The following is a 15305-nucleotide window of genomic DNA, read 5'->3' as shown; positions in this document are numbered from 1 at the left end:
CTCATGCCTGTAATCCCAGCACTTTGGGAGGCCGAGGCGGGTGGATCACTTGAAGTCAGGAGTTCAAGACCAGCCTGACCAACATGGAGAAACTCCGTCTCTACTAAAAATACAAAATTAGCCCGGCATGGGGGCGCATGCCTGTAATCCCAGTTTCTCGGGAGACTGAGGCAGGAGAATCGCTTAAACCCAGGAGGCAGAGGTTATGGTGAGCCGAGATCGCACCATTGCACTCCAGCCTGTGAGACGAGAGCGAAACTCCACCCCAAAAAAAAGAAAAAAACAAAACATGATCCTCATCAAGGGTCTCTTTTAGGATTAATTAACAAGAAACTCTATACTTAATTAATGAATAGTACTGCTTCTCCAAAAAGTCAGTATTCTTGTTAAGTAAGCAAAGTCTAATGCACTTCTACCAAGTCAGTTTCCTATTTCTCCAATATTATAAATCTCACTGTTCCAGCCACCAAAGATTTCATCATTATTTTATTATGCTCTGCCTCCTCAAATATGTTACATCTTGGTTTCTATGGATTTTCCACATCCTGTCCTATTTATCCTCCAATAACTAGAGCACCAGAGATGTCTCTTAAACCCTTTCATCTCTGGCATGAAAACCAGCTTCCTTCCTGCAACACTCTTCAGCTGGCTGGCTTCTACTATAACCCTGCAGAGGCTGGAAGCTTTTTCTCTCCCAAACCTGGTCATTCCACTGTTAGGAACATTGTATAGACCACCTGAGGAGGCCCTACTAATAAACAAGTTTCCTGGTCAGTCTCTTCTAGAGACAGAAGCTGAACAATTACATAAAGAGAACTAGCTTCTCCTCTAACAAATAAGAAAATCAGAAGCTAAAGTGGTTTAAGGTAGCCAAAGCTCAACTGATCCATAGGTATTCATTCTTCCTCACCCAATCTCAGATACTTACAGAATCACATAAAAATAGAGGAAGCCCAACCTGAATGCTGGCTTCTTCATAAGAATGAAATTCTAGAGTTTAACATAACCTGATTATTTTTAAATAGGGAAGAGCTCAAAAACTATCACTGTTTACAGGAAACACTGTGAATTGGCCTCAAAAGAAACACTCAAAATTAGAGGATCTTGTTACCTGCTTAAGCCCCTCTCTTGAAGGAACAGATGTTTTCACAATATCATCAATAGCCCACCACTGATCAGCAAGGTAAAGTGCCACAGCTAAAAGAGAATAAATAATCATTAACACCTAAGTTTTAAAGTACACTTTTAGACTTAATAAGGCCACATTGTACTATAAAGTATCCATATACTTTATATTTGAATATCTATATAAAACTTACCAAATACTAATATTGTACTTTATAGCCTCATTTACACCATTTTTATTTTATTTCATTGATATGGTTCGGCTGCATCCCCACCCAAATCTCATCTTGAACTGTAATCCCCACAATTCCTACATGTGGCGGGAGGGACTCGGTGGGAGGTGATTGGATCATGGCGGCATGGGGGTCCCCATTATCACGAGATCTGATGGTTTTATAATGTTTGACTGTTCCTCCTTCACATGCGCACCCACACTCTATCTTGCCTGCCACCATTAAGATGCGCCTGCTTCCCCTTCTGCCATGATTGCAAGTTTCCTGTGGCCTCCCCAGTCATGCGGAACTGTGAGTCAATTTTTAATTTTTTTTTTCTTTTTTTTTTTTTGGAGATGGAGTTTCACTCTTGTTGCCCAGGCTAGAGTGCAATGGTGTGATCTCGGCTCACTGCAACCTCTGCCTCTTGGGTTCAAGCGATTCTCCCTGCCTCAGCCTCCAAAGTAGCTGAGATTACAGGCATACACTACCACGCCCAGCTAATTTTGTATTTTTAGTAGAGATGGGGTTTCACCATGGTGGTCAGGCTGGTCTCGAACTTCTGACCTCAGGTGATCCACCCGCCTCAACCTCCCAAAGTGCCAGGATTTCAGGCATGAGCCACCGCGCCTGGCTGAGAGTCAATTAAATCTCTTTTTGTTATAAATTACCCAGTCTCAAGAAGTTCTTTATAGCAGTATGAGAAAATTTAGCTATAAGCAATTAAGAATTACATTTTCCTAAAATGTTATAAATTACCCAGTCTCAAGAAGTTCTTTATAGCAGTATGAGAAAATTTAGCTATAAGCAATTAAGAATTACATTTTCCTAAAATTACAATTTGAAACACTTTTTTTAAAAAAACAAATTCCTTCATGTAGCTACCTTTTAAATACGTTTCTAACAGTTTGGAGGAAAATTTCTTAATTTATAAAAATTAAGCAAAAAGAGACCTGTCAGTGAATCTTCAGGTGCAAAGAGAGCAAGAATTTTCTGGGTCTGATCTCCACCGTAAAGAGGTACAAAGCCTACATTTGACAGGCTAATAGGAATCTGAAATGACGAATTAATAAAAATTAGTGAACAGTCTGTTAAGAAAATACATTTAAAAAAATATTTTATCAAGTAGTAAACTTTTCCTATGTTAATTTTAATTAACTTTATTTTACAGGAGACATTATTTCTAGTCTCTAAAAAAAAGAGTAAATCAAATAGACTTCCCTTTTGGAATAATTTTATTGTCTTAGGGAAAATATGAAAAGTTGTTTCAATAAATATTATGTTCTAGTCACATATCTGAATAAAAACCAAAGCTATAATATGGCCCACAAAGTCATTAAAAAACAACTATAATCTATTATCTGTTATTTAGACTACTTGAGGAAGACATCCCATTTTCTAGTTAAAAAAAAAAGCAGTCAAGTAAATTAATTTTTCTGGGAAGATACATGCTATTAATATGCTTTAATATGTTTTTGCCTTCACTTAATTCAACACTTATTCCCTATTTAGAGATAACATTACAATTCAGAGAATTATAAAAATACTGGTGCTGGGGAAGACTCAAGAATTAAGTATTTCCAGAAGAAAAATCCAAGGCCTAGAGAGGTTAAGGAATTTGTCCACCACAGTTCACAGTGAAACTCTAATGATTCCAAGTCTAATGATCTTTCTATCACAAAATATCATAATTTACTGACTAGAAAATTTGATTTTACTTTTTTAGAAAAAGGGAGAAAAGATTCATGGCACAAAAAATGCGTAATTTAGTATTTTGCTGATTTTTTAATTAAAAAATTTTCTAAACTCACAAATTCCAAATCTAAAGTAAACCTGAAGTAGCTCAAATATAGTAAACAGTCTTAGCAAAACTGGTGAACTTCTCACATATAATTTTAAAGACATAAAGTCAAATAGCAATAACCTGTGGAGTTTGTCTTTTTAAAAACTGATCAATCAATATTTATCCATTTTACTGAATAGATTTCTGTAAAGATTTCAAAAATTAATGATTAACACTTAAAATGGATTTTTTTAAAAAAGGATATTTATTTCATGTATAAACTGGACTGAAAAGATTGATGACAATCACTGCAGAACACCTTACCGTAATATTGAGAAGAGAAAAACACTCTGGATTTTCAGGGTCCCCACACCTTAAATCTGACATGTAATCTTCAGCAGAATTTTCCAATTCCTCATGGCTGCAATTTTCCAGCATATCCACAGGGAATGCCATCCTCTTTAACAAACAATATGGAACAAACGGTTCAGAATATGAAATGCCATCTTCCTTTACACACAGAAAATAAATTTTACTACAATGTTGCCATATTTTGTTGCAACAAGATCTTTCTGTTTCACTACGCCCACAGACTACAACTTGAACCTGCTGATTTAACCATGTATGTCAAAAAGAAAACTTTCAAACATTATTCATTTGTATTAAAAACAGGCAATGAAATAAATTAACAGATACTTCCTTAAACAATAAATATGGTTACACAGGCATAGGACATATTTATATGTACATACACACAAAAATACACATATAAAATATACTCTCATAAACCACTCAACATAAAAGCCACTGTAAAAGGACACAAGGGAACTTTTTGGAATAATGAAAATGTTCTAGATTGTGATGATAGCTGCACAACCCTATAAATTTCAAACAAAAAATCTAAAAAATCACCGCAGGGACAGTGGCTCACATCTGTAATCCCAGCACTTGGGGGGCTGAGGCAGGTGGATCATGAGGTCAGGAGTTCAAGACCAGCCTGGCCAAGACAGTGAAACCCCGTCTCTACTAAAAATACAAAAATTAGTCAGGCATGGTGGCAGGTGCCTGTAATCCCAGCTACTGGGGAGGCTGAGGCAAGAGAATCACTTGAACCCGGGAGGTGGAGGTTGCAGTGAGCCAAGATCGCACCACTGTACTCCAGCCTGGATGAAAGAGTGAGTGTCTCAAAAAAAAAAAATCACTGAATTGTACGGTTGCAACAGATGAATGTTATGGTATATAAGTTATATTTCTCATATATATAGTTTTGTTTTTTTTTTTTTTTTTTTTTTTTTTTTTTTTTTTTTTGAGATAGGGTTTCGCTCTGTGGCCCAGGCTCAAGGGCATTGGTGCAATCGTTGTTCTATGCAACCTTGAACTCTTGGGCTCAAGAGATTCTTCTGCCTTGGCCTCCCAAAGTGCTGGGATTACAGACACTGAGCCACTATGCCAGGCCTATATAGCTGGGTTTTTTTTGTTGTTGTCGTTATTTGTTTTTTAAGCCAGAGCTTTAATGGGGAAACACTAAAGGTTTTAACACTAACAATTAGAAAAACAAGGACTCCACTACTATATAACATTATGTAAGCAATGATCAATGCAATTCGACAAGAGAAAGCAATTAGAGGCATAATAACCGGGGTCGGAGTAGGGTAGAAGTGAAGCTACTGCCATATCTATTATTTGCAAATAATATACTTAACTGAAAAATTTTTAAAAATCCATGAAAAAACTATTCCAAACAACAAGAAAATTTAGTAAAATAGGACATAAAATTAGCATACAGAAACCAGGTCTTCATATATACAACATAACAGTAAGAAGAAATAAGGGGCGGGGGGAGGCAAAGTAAAAATAGAAGAAAAAAAAAAGTATAAATAGAGATGAAGACCTCATTTACAACAGCAAAAATCAAAATAGGCTTAAAAGCAACAACAGAAACAGTATAAAATCTGTATGAGGAAAACTACAAAGCATTCCTGAAAGTGAACAAGAGGAAAGAAAAACCATGTTCTTGGAAGCTTCAGCATCATAAAGGTACCGGATCTCCCTAAGATAATCTACTAATTTAATGCAATCCTAATGAAATACCTTTAAGGTTTTATTGTTTCCTGAAGAAAAGTTGATTACAAAATTAATTTGAAAGGACAAGCAAAAATAGCTAGAAGAATGCACCCTGTCAGAGATTAAAACATCTTATAAAACTTCTATAATTAAAACAATGTGATACAGGCACGTGAATAAACAAATGGAACAAGATACAGAAATACACATACCTATGGAAATTGAGTATGTAATAATAGAGACATTTCATTTGGCGGGGAAAAGACTTTTTTAATAGGTAGTATTATTTCATCCGTCTATCTTATTTTTAAATGAGACATTAATGTGCTTATTCATTTTGAACTTCTTATATTTGAAATCATTCAGTATGCTCTTTACTGTGTTAACTCTCTTCACTCAACATTACTTCCGTGAGAAACATGAATGCTGATGCATCTATCAGTTAATTTATTTACCCATTCTACTGTTGATGAACATTTGGCTATTTCCAGTATTTGGCAATTATGAATAAAGCTGCTATAAGCACTCACGCATGAGTTTTCTGGTAGACATATGTGGTCATTGTTGTTAGGTCTATATACCCAGGCTAACTAATGTTACCAAAAGTGAGACAACCCTACTGCATCCTGATGTGATGCAACAAGAAAATCGGACCTAAATCTAACCAAGCCATTAGAAAAATGTGTTAAATGATGCCTTAAGTATGCAGTCAACCAAGTTTAGAATAACTCAGTTTCTTCTAAATATATGACATGGAGTTTACAGAAAAAAAGTAAGATGGAAAGAAAATATAAATTAAAAGTAACTTAAAAGACACATCAATGCATTGCAGAGGGTATCCTGATTTGCTTACTCCTGAAAATTTCCATGACAAGGCCAGGCACAGTGGCTCATGCCTGTAATCCCAGCACTTTGGGAGGCCAAGGAGGATGGATCGCTTGAGCTCAGAAGATCGAGACCAGCATGGGCAACATAGTGAGACCTTGGCTCTACAAAAAATATGAAAATTAGCTGGGTATGGTGGTATGTGCCTATAGTCCCAGCTACTCAGGAGGCTGAGGTGAGATAATTACCTGAGCCCAGGAGTTTGATGATGCAGTGAGGTATGATCGTGCCAGCCTGGGCAACAGAGTGGGACCTTGTCTCAAAAAAAAAAAGAAAAGAAAAATTTCCATGATAAAAAGTTAAATAAAAAATAAACATATGGGTGGGGCACGGTGGCTCACACCTGTAATCCCAGCCCTTTGGGAGGCTGAGGCAGGCAGACCACGAGGTCAGGAGATGGAGACCATCCTGGCTAACACAGTGAAACCCCGTCTCTACTGAAAACACAAAAAGTTAGCCGGCCGTCGTGGTGCATGCCTGTAGTCCCAGGTATTCAGGAGGCTGAGGCAGGAGAATCGCCTGAACCCAGGAGATGGAGTACACAGTGAGCCAAGATCACGCCACTGCAATTCAGCCTGGGTGACAGAGCAAGACTCCGTCTCAAAAAAATAAAAAATAAAAAAATAAACTTATGAGACATCAAATACTAAGCTATTAGTTCTTAAAGGAAGTATAAAGTTGTACAGAATATCTTCTTTTAAAAGTTACCTAGTTTGCATTTACCCAATAACCTCTTCAATTTTTATTTAAAACAGTTTTACAAAGGGGAAGGCAGAAGATCAACTAAAAGTTACTTTCCTCTTTGAAAGACCTTCAAACTTATTTTATCACAAAAATATTAGAAGGCAAGAAACTGAAAATCTAATGGAAATATGAGAGAAACATCAAAAAAAGACACAGGACTGACATATACCATAACAGTTAATAATTATGTTTTTCTGAATTTTGAAGATATGATGATGATAAGAGGAACTATTTTTACCCTAATCTGAAATTTAGGTCCTAAGGACTTTAAAACTTGATGTACATATGGTTGGGAGCCTAATTTTATATAAATATGTATACTTCTAAATCAAATTGATTTTTAAAAATCAAAACTTAAAAACAGAAAGTACAAATTCATTTCAACTGTTAGTAAATGTAAATGTCTAAATTAAAGAGAAGGTAAGAAAAATCTGTGAAATGATTTGGAAGTAATACCACAAGATTTCCAGTCAACTTTTAAATAGCCTATGAATTTCGAGAGAGATCAACCAGGAGCTTATGCAAGTAAGATGTTATAGTTAGAAAAGGATCACAAAATAAAACAGTAGCTCTATTTGTGAAGGAAGCTTCTTTGTTAGCTTGGGCAAATATTTGTATTTCTATCAAATTCAGTATGTAAAAGTAAACTATGGAAATATAATATTATGTTCTACAGTCAGATCTAACAATTCCAACGAAGATTAAAACTGTAGATGAAATTATAAACACAAAACAAATGGTCAATAGTGGATAAAAGAAGTATGACTAGGAAAACAGAACGTAGTAACTGTTTTTCTTCTCTTACAGAGAAGATCCCAAATATATAATGTCCAAATAATTGTATCAAAGACTCAAATATCCAAGTAAAGCACTGAGACATTTATTATACCATATCATTGACTAGATGAGGCTCAAGAGGATTAATGTCACAGCATTCCACTTAAATCAATTCAAAAGATTCACCTGAATATTAGCTACCAAAACAAAGTATGGATGAAACACATTTAAATTTTTCATTTACTAAGAGCAATTGTAATCTAAAGCATGAAATGGAAATTTGTATTTGAAGACTGCTTCCAGAAACTTTGTCTATAAAAGCATGGTCAATCACAACCATATAAAAATAATATGGCAGCATAAAGAATACAAAATGGACATGAGTTTTATAGAATAGCAAGTTCAAGTTCACAAGTGATTTCTTTTTCACCTACTGTTACTATGATACTATGGTTCTTAGAAGATTTTAAATGCTAATTTCATATTTAAAATTCTAAATATGCATTTTATTTTAGTTTGATCATTGAAAAGGATAAAATTCTATTAAATAAGCAAACTAGGTCATCTAAATAAAGGATCCAAAGTCATAACATACAATCAGAGAACTTTAGGGTAGCAAATAGTCTTGGAAGTCTTGGCCTCAGCCTCCCAAGTAGCTAACACCACAAGCACACACCATCACACCCAGCTAGTTTGTATTTTTTTATAGAGACGACGTCTCCCTACGTTGCCCAGGCTGGTCTCAAACTCCTGGGTTCAAGCGATCCTTCTGCCTCAGCCTCCAGTGTGATTACAGGTGTAAGCCACTGTGTGAGGCCCTAACAGGCCTTAGATAAGAGTGGTGTACAGGCCCACCCTATTAGGTCATGGCAGGGGTGAGACTGGAACACAGGACAGGTATCCCTAAGTCCACTGATCTTTCCTCTATCTCAGTGTTGTCCAAACTTCAATAATTTGCATACCACCATCAACATTTTTCTGAGTGTCAAGTGCCTATATCACTATCTAATATTTTTCTCAATTCACTTAAAAAAAAAAAAGCACTCCTCTCATCCCATCCCTGCTCCCCTTTTATAATTGTGATAAAATATACATAACAAAATTTACCATTTTAACCATTTTTAAGTATACAGTTCAGTATACTCACAATGTTGTGCAACCAGCACCACTACCCATTTCCAGAACTTTTTCATCACCCTAAACATGGTCTGTACCCATTAAACAGTAACTATCCATTCCTTCCTCCCACCAGCCCCTGGTAACCTCTATTTTACTTCCTGTTTATGAAATGGATTATTCTAAGAACATTTAAGTGAAATTATAGGATAACTGTCCTTTTGTGTCACATTTATGTCACTGTGCATAATGGTCACAAGGTTCGTCCACGTTGTAGCATGTATCAGAATCTCAACTCACTTTTTTAGAAACATTTTAACCCTAAACTATTAAGACTTGCGTGCAACAATAAAGGGAAAAATACTAAGACCTATGAAACCACCAATTTGATATATTAGATTATACATTTTCCTAATCAGCATTAAATTTCCTAGAAGTGTTCACCTGAATATAATCTTAAGATATCTACCAAATTGCCAATAGTATGTCAGCACATTCGAAAACACGGCACTATACAAAAAGACATTACTACAGGTCAAAGGCAAGTAGAACATCACTAAAGTATGAAAATAAAAATTAGTGATTCTTCATTCTCTTTTTCAAGTAGGGTTTTTTAACAGAAAAAATAACTTCTGGGCTTATTTTTATTATCGTCAAAGATTATTTTTTAATATACAAAATGTTATTTAAATACAAAACAACCCTGTGTCCTGGAGTCTGACAATTTAGATACCCTCAAATTTGCATACAGAAGAACACCAGGGGAGAAACCCCTTAGATATTGTGATTTCTGAACACTGTTTAAAAACAACTATATCCATCATAGCTTTTAATATTAAAAAAACCAGAAAACACTTCCCTAATTCCAAAGGCCCAGACACACACACACCTATATCTCTCTTCTAAAATATTTTTATGTTTGCAAATCTGTTCTTAAATCCATTACTTTTGTTTCCAGTCATTCTCAGTGCTAAATTTTATTTGAATTTAAAGGAAGATGAAAGAATTAGAAACTATTATTATAAATCAGTAACAGCAGCAGGTAACATTTACTGAGAAATATCCCTTTATCAGGCTTTAGAGACTGTCACATTTACTATATAACAAAGAACTCCTATCTGCCGCATTTGATAAATGAAGAAACAGTTTTGGAATTCAAGAGACTTGACTAACATCATACCACTAGTGAGGCTAAAGAAATATGAACCCAGGCAATCAGATATACTTTTAAATATAATTATTTTTTATTAAATATGCAAAATCAAATATAGTATTTGTCATGGTTACATAACATTTTCTTTTATAAAATATAATGATACCATTAAATATTCTATTCACATATTACACCAGAAAGAGCAGTAGAATTGTAATTCTGTGACCTAGGCTGTGGGGTCGGCTCTGCCACTAACTAGCTTTATGACCACAGGCAAGTTACTTACCCTCTTTAGGCTTCTGTACTCTCATTGGTAACGTGATGCAACTGGACAGGATAATCCTAAAGACCTTCTCACCTCTAAATGCTTGGAATTGTTTTTTTGTTTGTTTTGGAGTCTTGGTTAATTTAAGACTATGTAAACTGCTAGCCTAACAGTAGTTCTGCTACTAGTTTAGAGAGACAGTGGAAGGGTGGTAAAGTTCCAGAGAGAAATATAGGTTGCTATGATAAATCCCTTGCTTCTCTTTTTTGTTTTTAAGCTTCTGTTCTATGTTACGTAACTGTAAAGCTGTCAGATCAAATTCTGTCAAGTACTTTATGCTCTGTCCATGAGATAAACCAAAAGGCCTAACTAGATTCTACATGAATGAGAAAGCTTAATGTAGCCTTAAGTGAACTCATCAAAAAACTGACACAGAATGGACAGCGAAGTGTAAAAAGTGTCCAAACTAATTTACAAATTAATCAAATGGTATGCTCATTAATCCAGGGTAAGCTGTATAAAAGACATAATACCAAGACCTCTTATATAAGAGATCTAAGATCATCAGCATCTGCTATATTGTATCTACCTTTTAATAATTCCTTTTTTCCCAAAAAAATATATATTTGACAGAATGAATACCCTTAAGAATGAAAAGAGTTAGAAAACAAATTTATATTATTGTGATTTTCCCTACTTATTGTTGATTACTGGATGCCAACTATATTCTTCAAAGAGGGGAACATATTCCACATGTTCAGCTCCTAAGTTATTTCATGATTCTTACAGGTTACTGTTATTATTTCGGGGCTTTGTGGGGAGAGGCAGATCCAAAAAAAAAAATATGTACACTACAGAGCTGAAAGAATTCTCAAGCAAAAAAAAATAATTATCTCAACCAATCCAAGTCATGATCCTACCTCTCACAATTGTCTCTCCAACACTGAGAATAGGTTAGGTATCCAGGCAACATAATCAGCAACGCTCTCAACCTTATTTCTGAACCTTATTATGATTCCTCTCGCTTCCTCCCTTTTCTGTTTTCTTTTTTCTTTTTTTTTTTTTTTTTTGAGACGGAGTCTCGCTCTGTCGCCCAGGCTGGAGTGCAGTGGCCGGATCTCAGCTCACTGCAAGCTCCGCCTCCCGGGTTTACACCATTCTCCTGCCTCAGCCTCCCGAGTAGCTGGGACTACAGGCGCCCGCCACCTCGCCCGGCTAGTTTTCTGTATTTTTTTAGTAGAGACGGGGTTTCACCGGGTTAGCCAGGATGGTCTCGATCTGCTGACCTCGTGATCTGCCGATCTCGGCCTCCCAAAGTGCTGGGATTACAGGCTTGAGCCACCACACCTGGCCTGTTTTCTAACATCATTTCCTTCTCTAATTAACCTGGGCCCTGTACTACATCAGTTCATCATCTTTACCTTACTTACTTATTCTTCTATCGCTCCTGCCCCAAGGTCCTAAATGCTAGATTCCTCTAACCACTCACCTTTTTCTACTATGAAAGCTGAGTTTTTGAATATGACAAAAATAACTGCTACAACTATCAAAATCTCAGATGGGCCTCAACACTGTTCAGCAATCCTTTTCTGTTTTCTGGGAAAGTAAAAACATTTAATTATGGATGGGTTAGGACTGCCTATAAATTAGGTAATGGAGCAGGAAGCTGAATGGGATTCATACCTGTTGGCTCTTCTTATTTCAAGTAGGAAGCAAAACCATCTTTTGAAGTTATAACCACTAATCCGATAGTGGACTATGTGCCAGGTTCTATTCTGAACACTTCATGTGTATTACCTGATGTAACTTTTATCAAAAACCCATGAGGTGGGTGTTTTAATTCTCTTCACTTGGCCAAAAAGGAAACAAAGACACAAAGTGGCTGAGTAACTTGTTCAAGGGCACACTAGTAAGCAGCAGACCTAGTATTTGAACCCGGCAGTCTGACTCCGATGTCCATTTTTTTCCATTATATTGGTATGTCTGAAAGCACAGCACCTTAGGCAGCCCTAATATGATTAAAGATTGCTTAATATATGTCAGAGGAAGTCTTCCAAGTATTCTTTCCAACTCAAAGTTTAATTCTCTCTTCCTGTACAGGAAAATGCTCCTGGATAAGAAATCATTTAAGCATGAAAAGTACTGTGTATTTGGCATGTTTTAGGCCTTCAAAAGCAAAATCCAGCTATATTGCAAAGGATTTTGAGAGTGTGTGAAAGGTGGTATAAAATACTGGTTAAGAGAGCTTGTTCTTGAGCCAAACTGGATTACTAGCTATGTAACCAGGGGCAAATTACCTGCACATACAGAACACATAGAGGAAAATTCCTTCTGGTTGAGAAAGGAATAAACTGCTGCAACTAATAACTGAAAAATCAATCAAAACTTTTTTTTTTGAGACAGAGTCTCACTCCATCACCCAGGCTGGAGTGTAGTAGTGGGATCTCAGCTAGCTGCAGCTTCGTCCCCCAGTTCAAGCAATTCTCCCATCTCAGCCTCCCAAGTAGCTGGTATTATAGGCACATGCCACCATGCCCAGCTAATATTTTTTGTATTTTTAGTGGAGATGGGGTTTCCCCATGTTGGTCAGGCTGGTCTCGAACTCCTGACCTCAGGTGATCTGCCCGCCTCGGCCTCCCAAAGTGCTGGGATTACAGGTGTGAGCCACCGCACCCTGCCCAAAACTTTAGCATCTAAAAAGAAAAAACTCAGAGGAAATTGTAACCAATATGACTTATACAATCTAATACCTTAATACAGACGAATAATGCAGTGTTTTTTTTTTTAAGCTAAGATGTAAATAAATAGACAAAGGGCATGAATAGAAAATTCATAAAACAGGAAAACAAACATCAAAAACACTCAACTTCTTTTTTTGAAAAAATGCCTACTTGCATTCGTTTTTTGCTTTGTTTTTGTTTGTTGTTAGAGACAGACTCTCACTCTGTCACCCAGGCTGCAGTGCAGTGGCACGACCACAGCTCACTATAGCCTCAAACTTCTGGACTCAAAAATCCTCTTACATTAGCCTCCTGAATGGCTAAGACTACAGGCACATGCCACCACACCCAGCTAAGTTTTTGAAAAGATTAATATGTTTGTACAGCAAAGTCTGGAAGGATACATTATACTGTTAACAGTAATTACTCCTGGTAGGGTGAAGGAAGACGAGAGGGCCCCAAGGGAGGAAACACAAGAGAAGAAAGTCAAATCCCCTTACGGCCTCCTTCCTCCAGTAGCTCACTTTGCAGGGCAGTCTCTCTTGGATACATGTGATAGGCAAAATTTGGGTTACACGCCTCCATCCTAATTCCAAGGGAGACAGAATATGAGCTTTTAGTGTTCTATCCTGGGGAGGCAAAGCAGGACTCATAAGGCTGAAACGAAACTCATAAAGAGGCCGGGAGCAGTGGCTCACGCCTGTAATCCCGCACCTCGGGAGATCAAGGCGGGTGGATCACCTGAGGTCATGAGTTTGAGACCAGCCTGGCCAACATGGCAAAACCCCATCTCTACTAAAAATACAAAAATTAGCCGGGCGTGGTAGCAGGCACCCGTAGTCCCAGCTACTGGGGAGGCCGAGGCAGGAGAATCGCTTGAACCCGGGAGGCGGAGGTTGCAGTGAGCTGAGATCACACCACTGCACTCCAGCCTGGGCAACAGAGCAAGACTCCGTCTCAAAAAAAAAAAAAAAAAAAAAGATTATTTCAAAGGTGTTCAACAGCTGGAACACAAAATACAAACTGAATTACCACACCCGGAATGGATAATAAATCATTATCTTACTATCTATATTCTACGAGCAGGATATAGAGAATGCTACTTACACGCCTCGAAACATTTGCAGAAGTCTAACAATAAATTAATAGATATTTAAGAGAGAAAGAAACAGAAATGGGCTTGTAATTGAAGCTTCCACATGACTCTACTACATACCATAGTACAGTAAAGTAATACATTTGCCTGTGGAATGTGTCAGCAACTCTGGTACTTCACAACCCAGACTACTAAATATAATCTGCAGTGTACAAAGATCAGGAAAGATAAAATAAGTACTTAAATTAATAAACCATAAAACTGTGTCCATTTCAACATTGACAATATAAAATTCCTTACATTATCCTAGCTTCTCTACCACGTATCTGACTATACAGGGACTTTATTAAAGTTAAAAGGGGTTGGACATAGTAAACCTCCAGGATACAACCAATTTTTAAAAACAGGAGTCTAAACTATATGTTCACTGTTGTAGATATTTTCAACATAAAATAGCACAGAGATTTGTCTCATTTAGAACAATGAAGACTGATGTTTTGATTTTAAAGGAAACATGTCTAACTTACATCAAAAGCAAAAACAAAACAAAACTTGGCACTTAATTTTGGCATACCATTTGCGAAATATTCTGCTGAGTCACAATCCCCACCACTACTCGACCAAACTCCCTAGTATTTTCACTAGACAACTAAGAAATATAACCATGGGCTGCCACTATGTAGCAGAGTATCTCAGCAATTTGGAAAAATGTCAGCCTCTAAACCACAGATTCTCTAATTCTGTCCTTTTGGGCCTCTCCAACTCTGTACTTGGAGCCACGGCCTCATTAACCTGCTCATGCTACTCTCTTGCAAACTCAGGTGGGCTTATTTACCCAGATTCAGTACAATTCTTACCTCTCATTGGTAGCAGGCCCATGGGAAGAAAGGACAAGAGATAGTAGTCTTATTTAACTTCAAAGCATATTTACTAAATAAATGAATGACTGAATAAAAGTTTGTATAAATAAACCACACACTGGTGCTAGGAGGAAGAGCTACCACAGATGAACAAGAACATGCTGCTAGATAAAAAGTAACAGACGGCCTTTCAACAGGCAGATAGCGGGGAAGACCCTAAAAAAAAACATGCTGAGGCCGGGCGCGGTGGCTCACGCCTGTAATCCCAGCACTTTCAGAGGCTGAGGCGGGAGGATCATGAGGTCAGGAGATCGAGACCATCATGGCTAATACGATGAAACCCCATCTCTACTAAAAATACAAAAAATTGGCCGGGCGTGGTGGCGGGCACCTGTAGTCCCAGCTACTTGGGAGGCTGAGGCAGGAGAATGGCGTGAACCCGGGAGGCAGAGGTTGCAGTGAGCTGAGATCGTGCCCTCTTTTTTTTTTTTTTTTGTGAGACTCT

At 37.1% G+C, this 15305-nt stretch overlaps 1 protein-coding gene across 7 annotated transcripts in view; it reads right to left on the bottom strand.

Annotated features, from left to right (window-relative positions):
- Positions 1 to 15305, bottom strand: part of FAM169A (family with sequence similarity 169 member A) — an 89542-nt gene that overhangs the window by 59439 nt on the left and 14798 nt on the right. For 6 of the 7 annotated variants that reach the window (XR_007726404.1, XM_050793505.1, XM_050793507.1 and 3 more), the window contains exons 2-4: positions 3445 to 3579; positions 2291 to 2390; positions 1112 to 1197 (exon numbers count right to left, since the gene is read on the bottom strand). Coding sequence is in view for 5 of the 7 variants with exons in the window: in XM_050793505.1 (XP_050649462.1) it covers positions 1112 to 1197; positions 2291 to 2390; positions 3445 to 3576 (318 nt within the window). In the remaining 2 variants the exon portion in view is untranslated. Of the gene's footprint in view, positions 1 to 1111; positions 1198 to 2290; positions 2391 to 3444; positions 3580 to 15305 lie in introns of those variants that run through there. The other variant, XM_050793512.1, reaches the window with a different exon arrangement.

This window comes from Macaca thibetana, chromosome 6 (genome assembly GCF_024542745.1).
Source record: "Macaca thibetana thibetana isolate TM-01 chromosome 6, ASM2454274v1, whole genome shotgun sequence".
Lineage (NCBI taxonomy): Eukaryota > Metazoa > Chordata > Mammalia > Primates > Cercopithecidae > Macaca > Macaca thibetana.
This window is presented reverse-complemented; position numbering and strand designations above follow the sequence as displayed.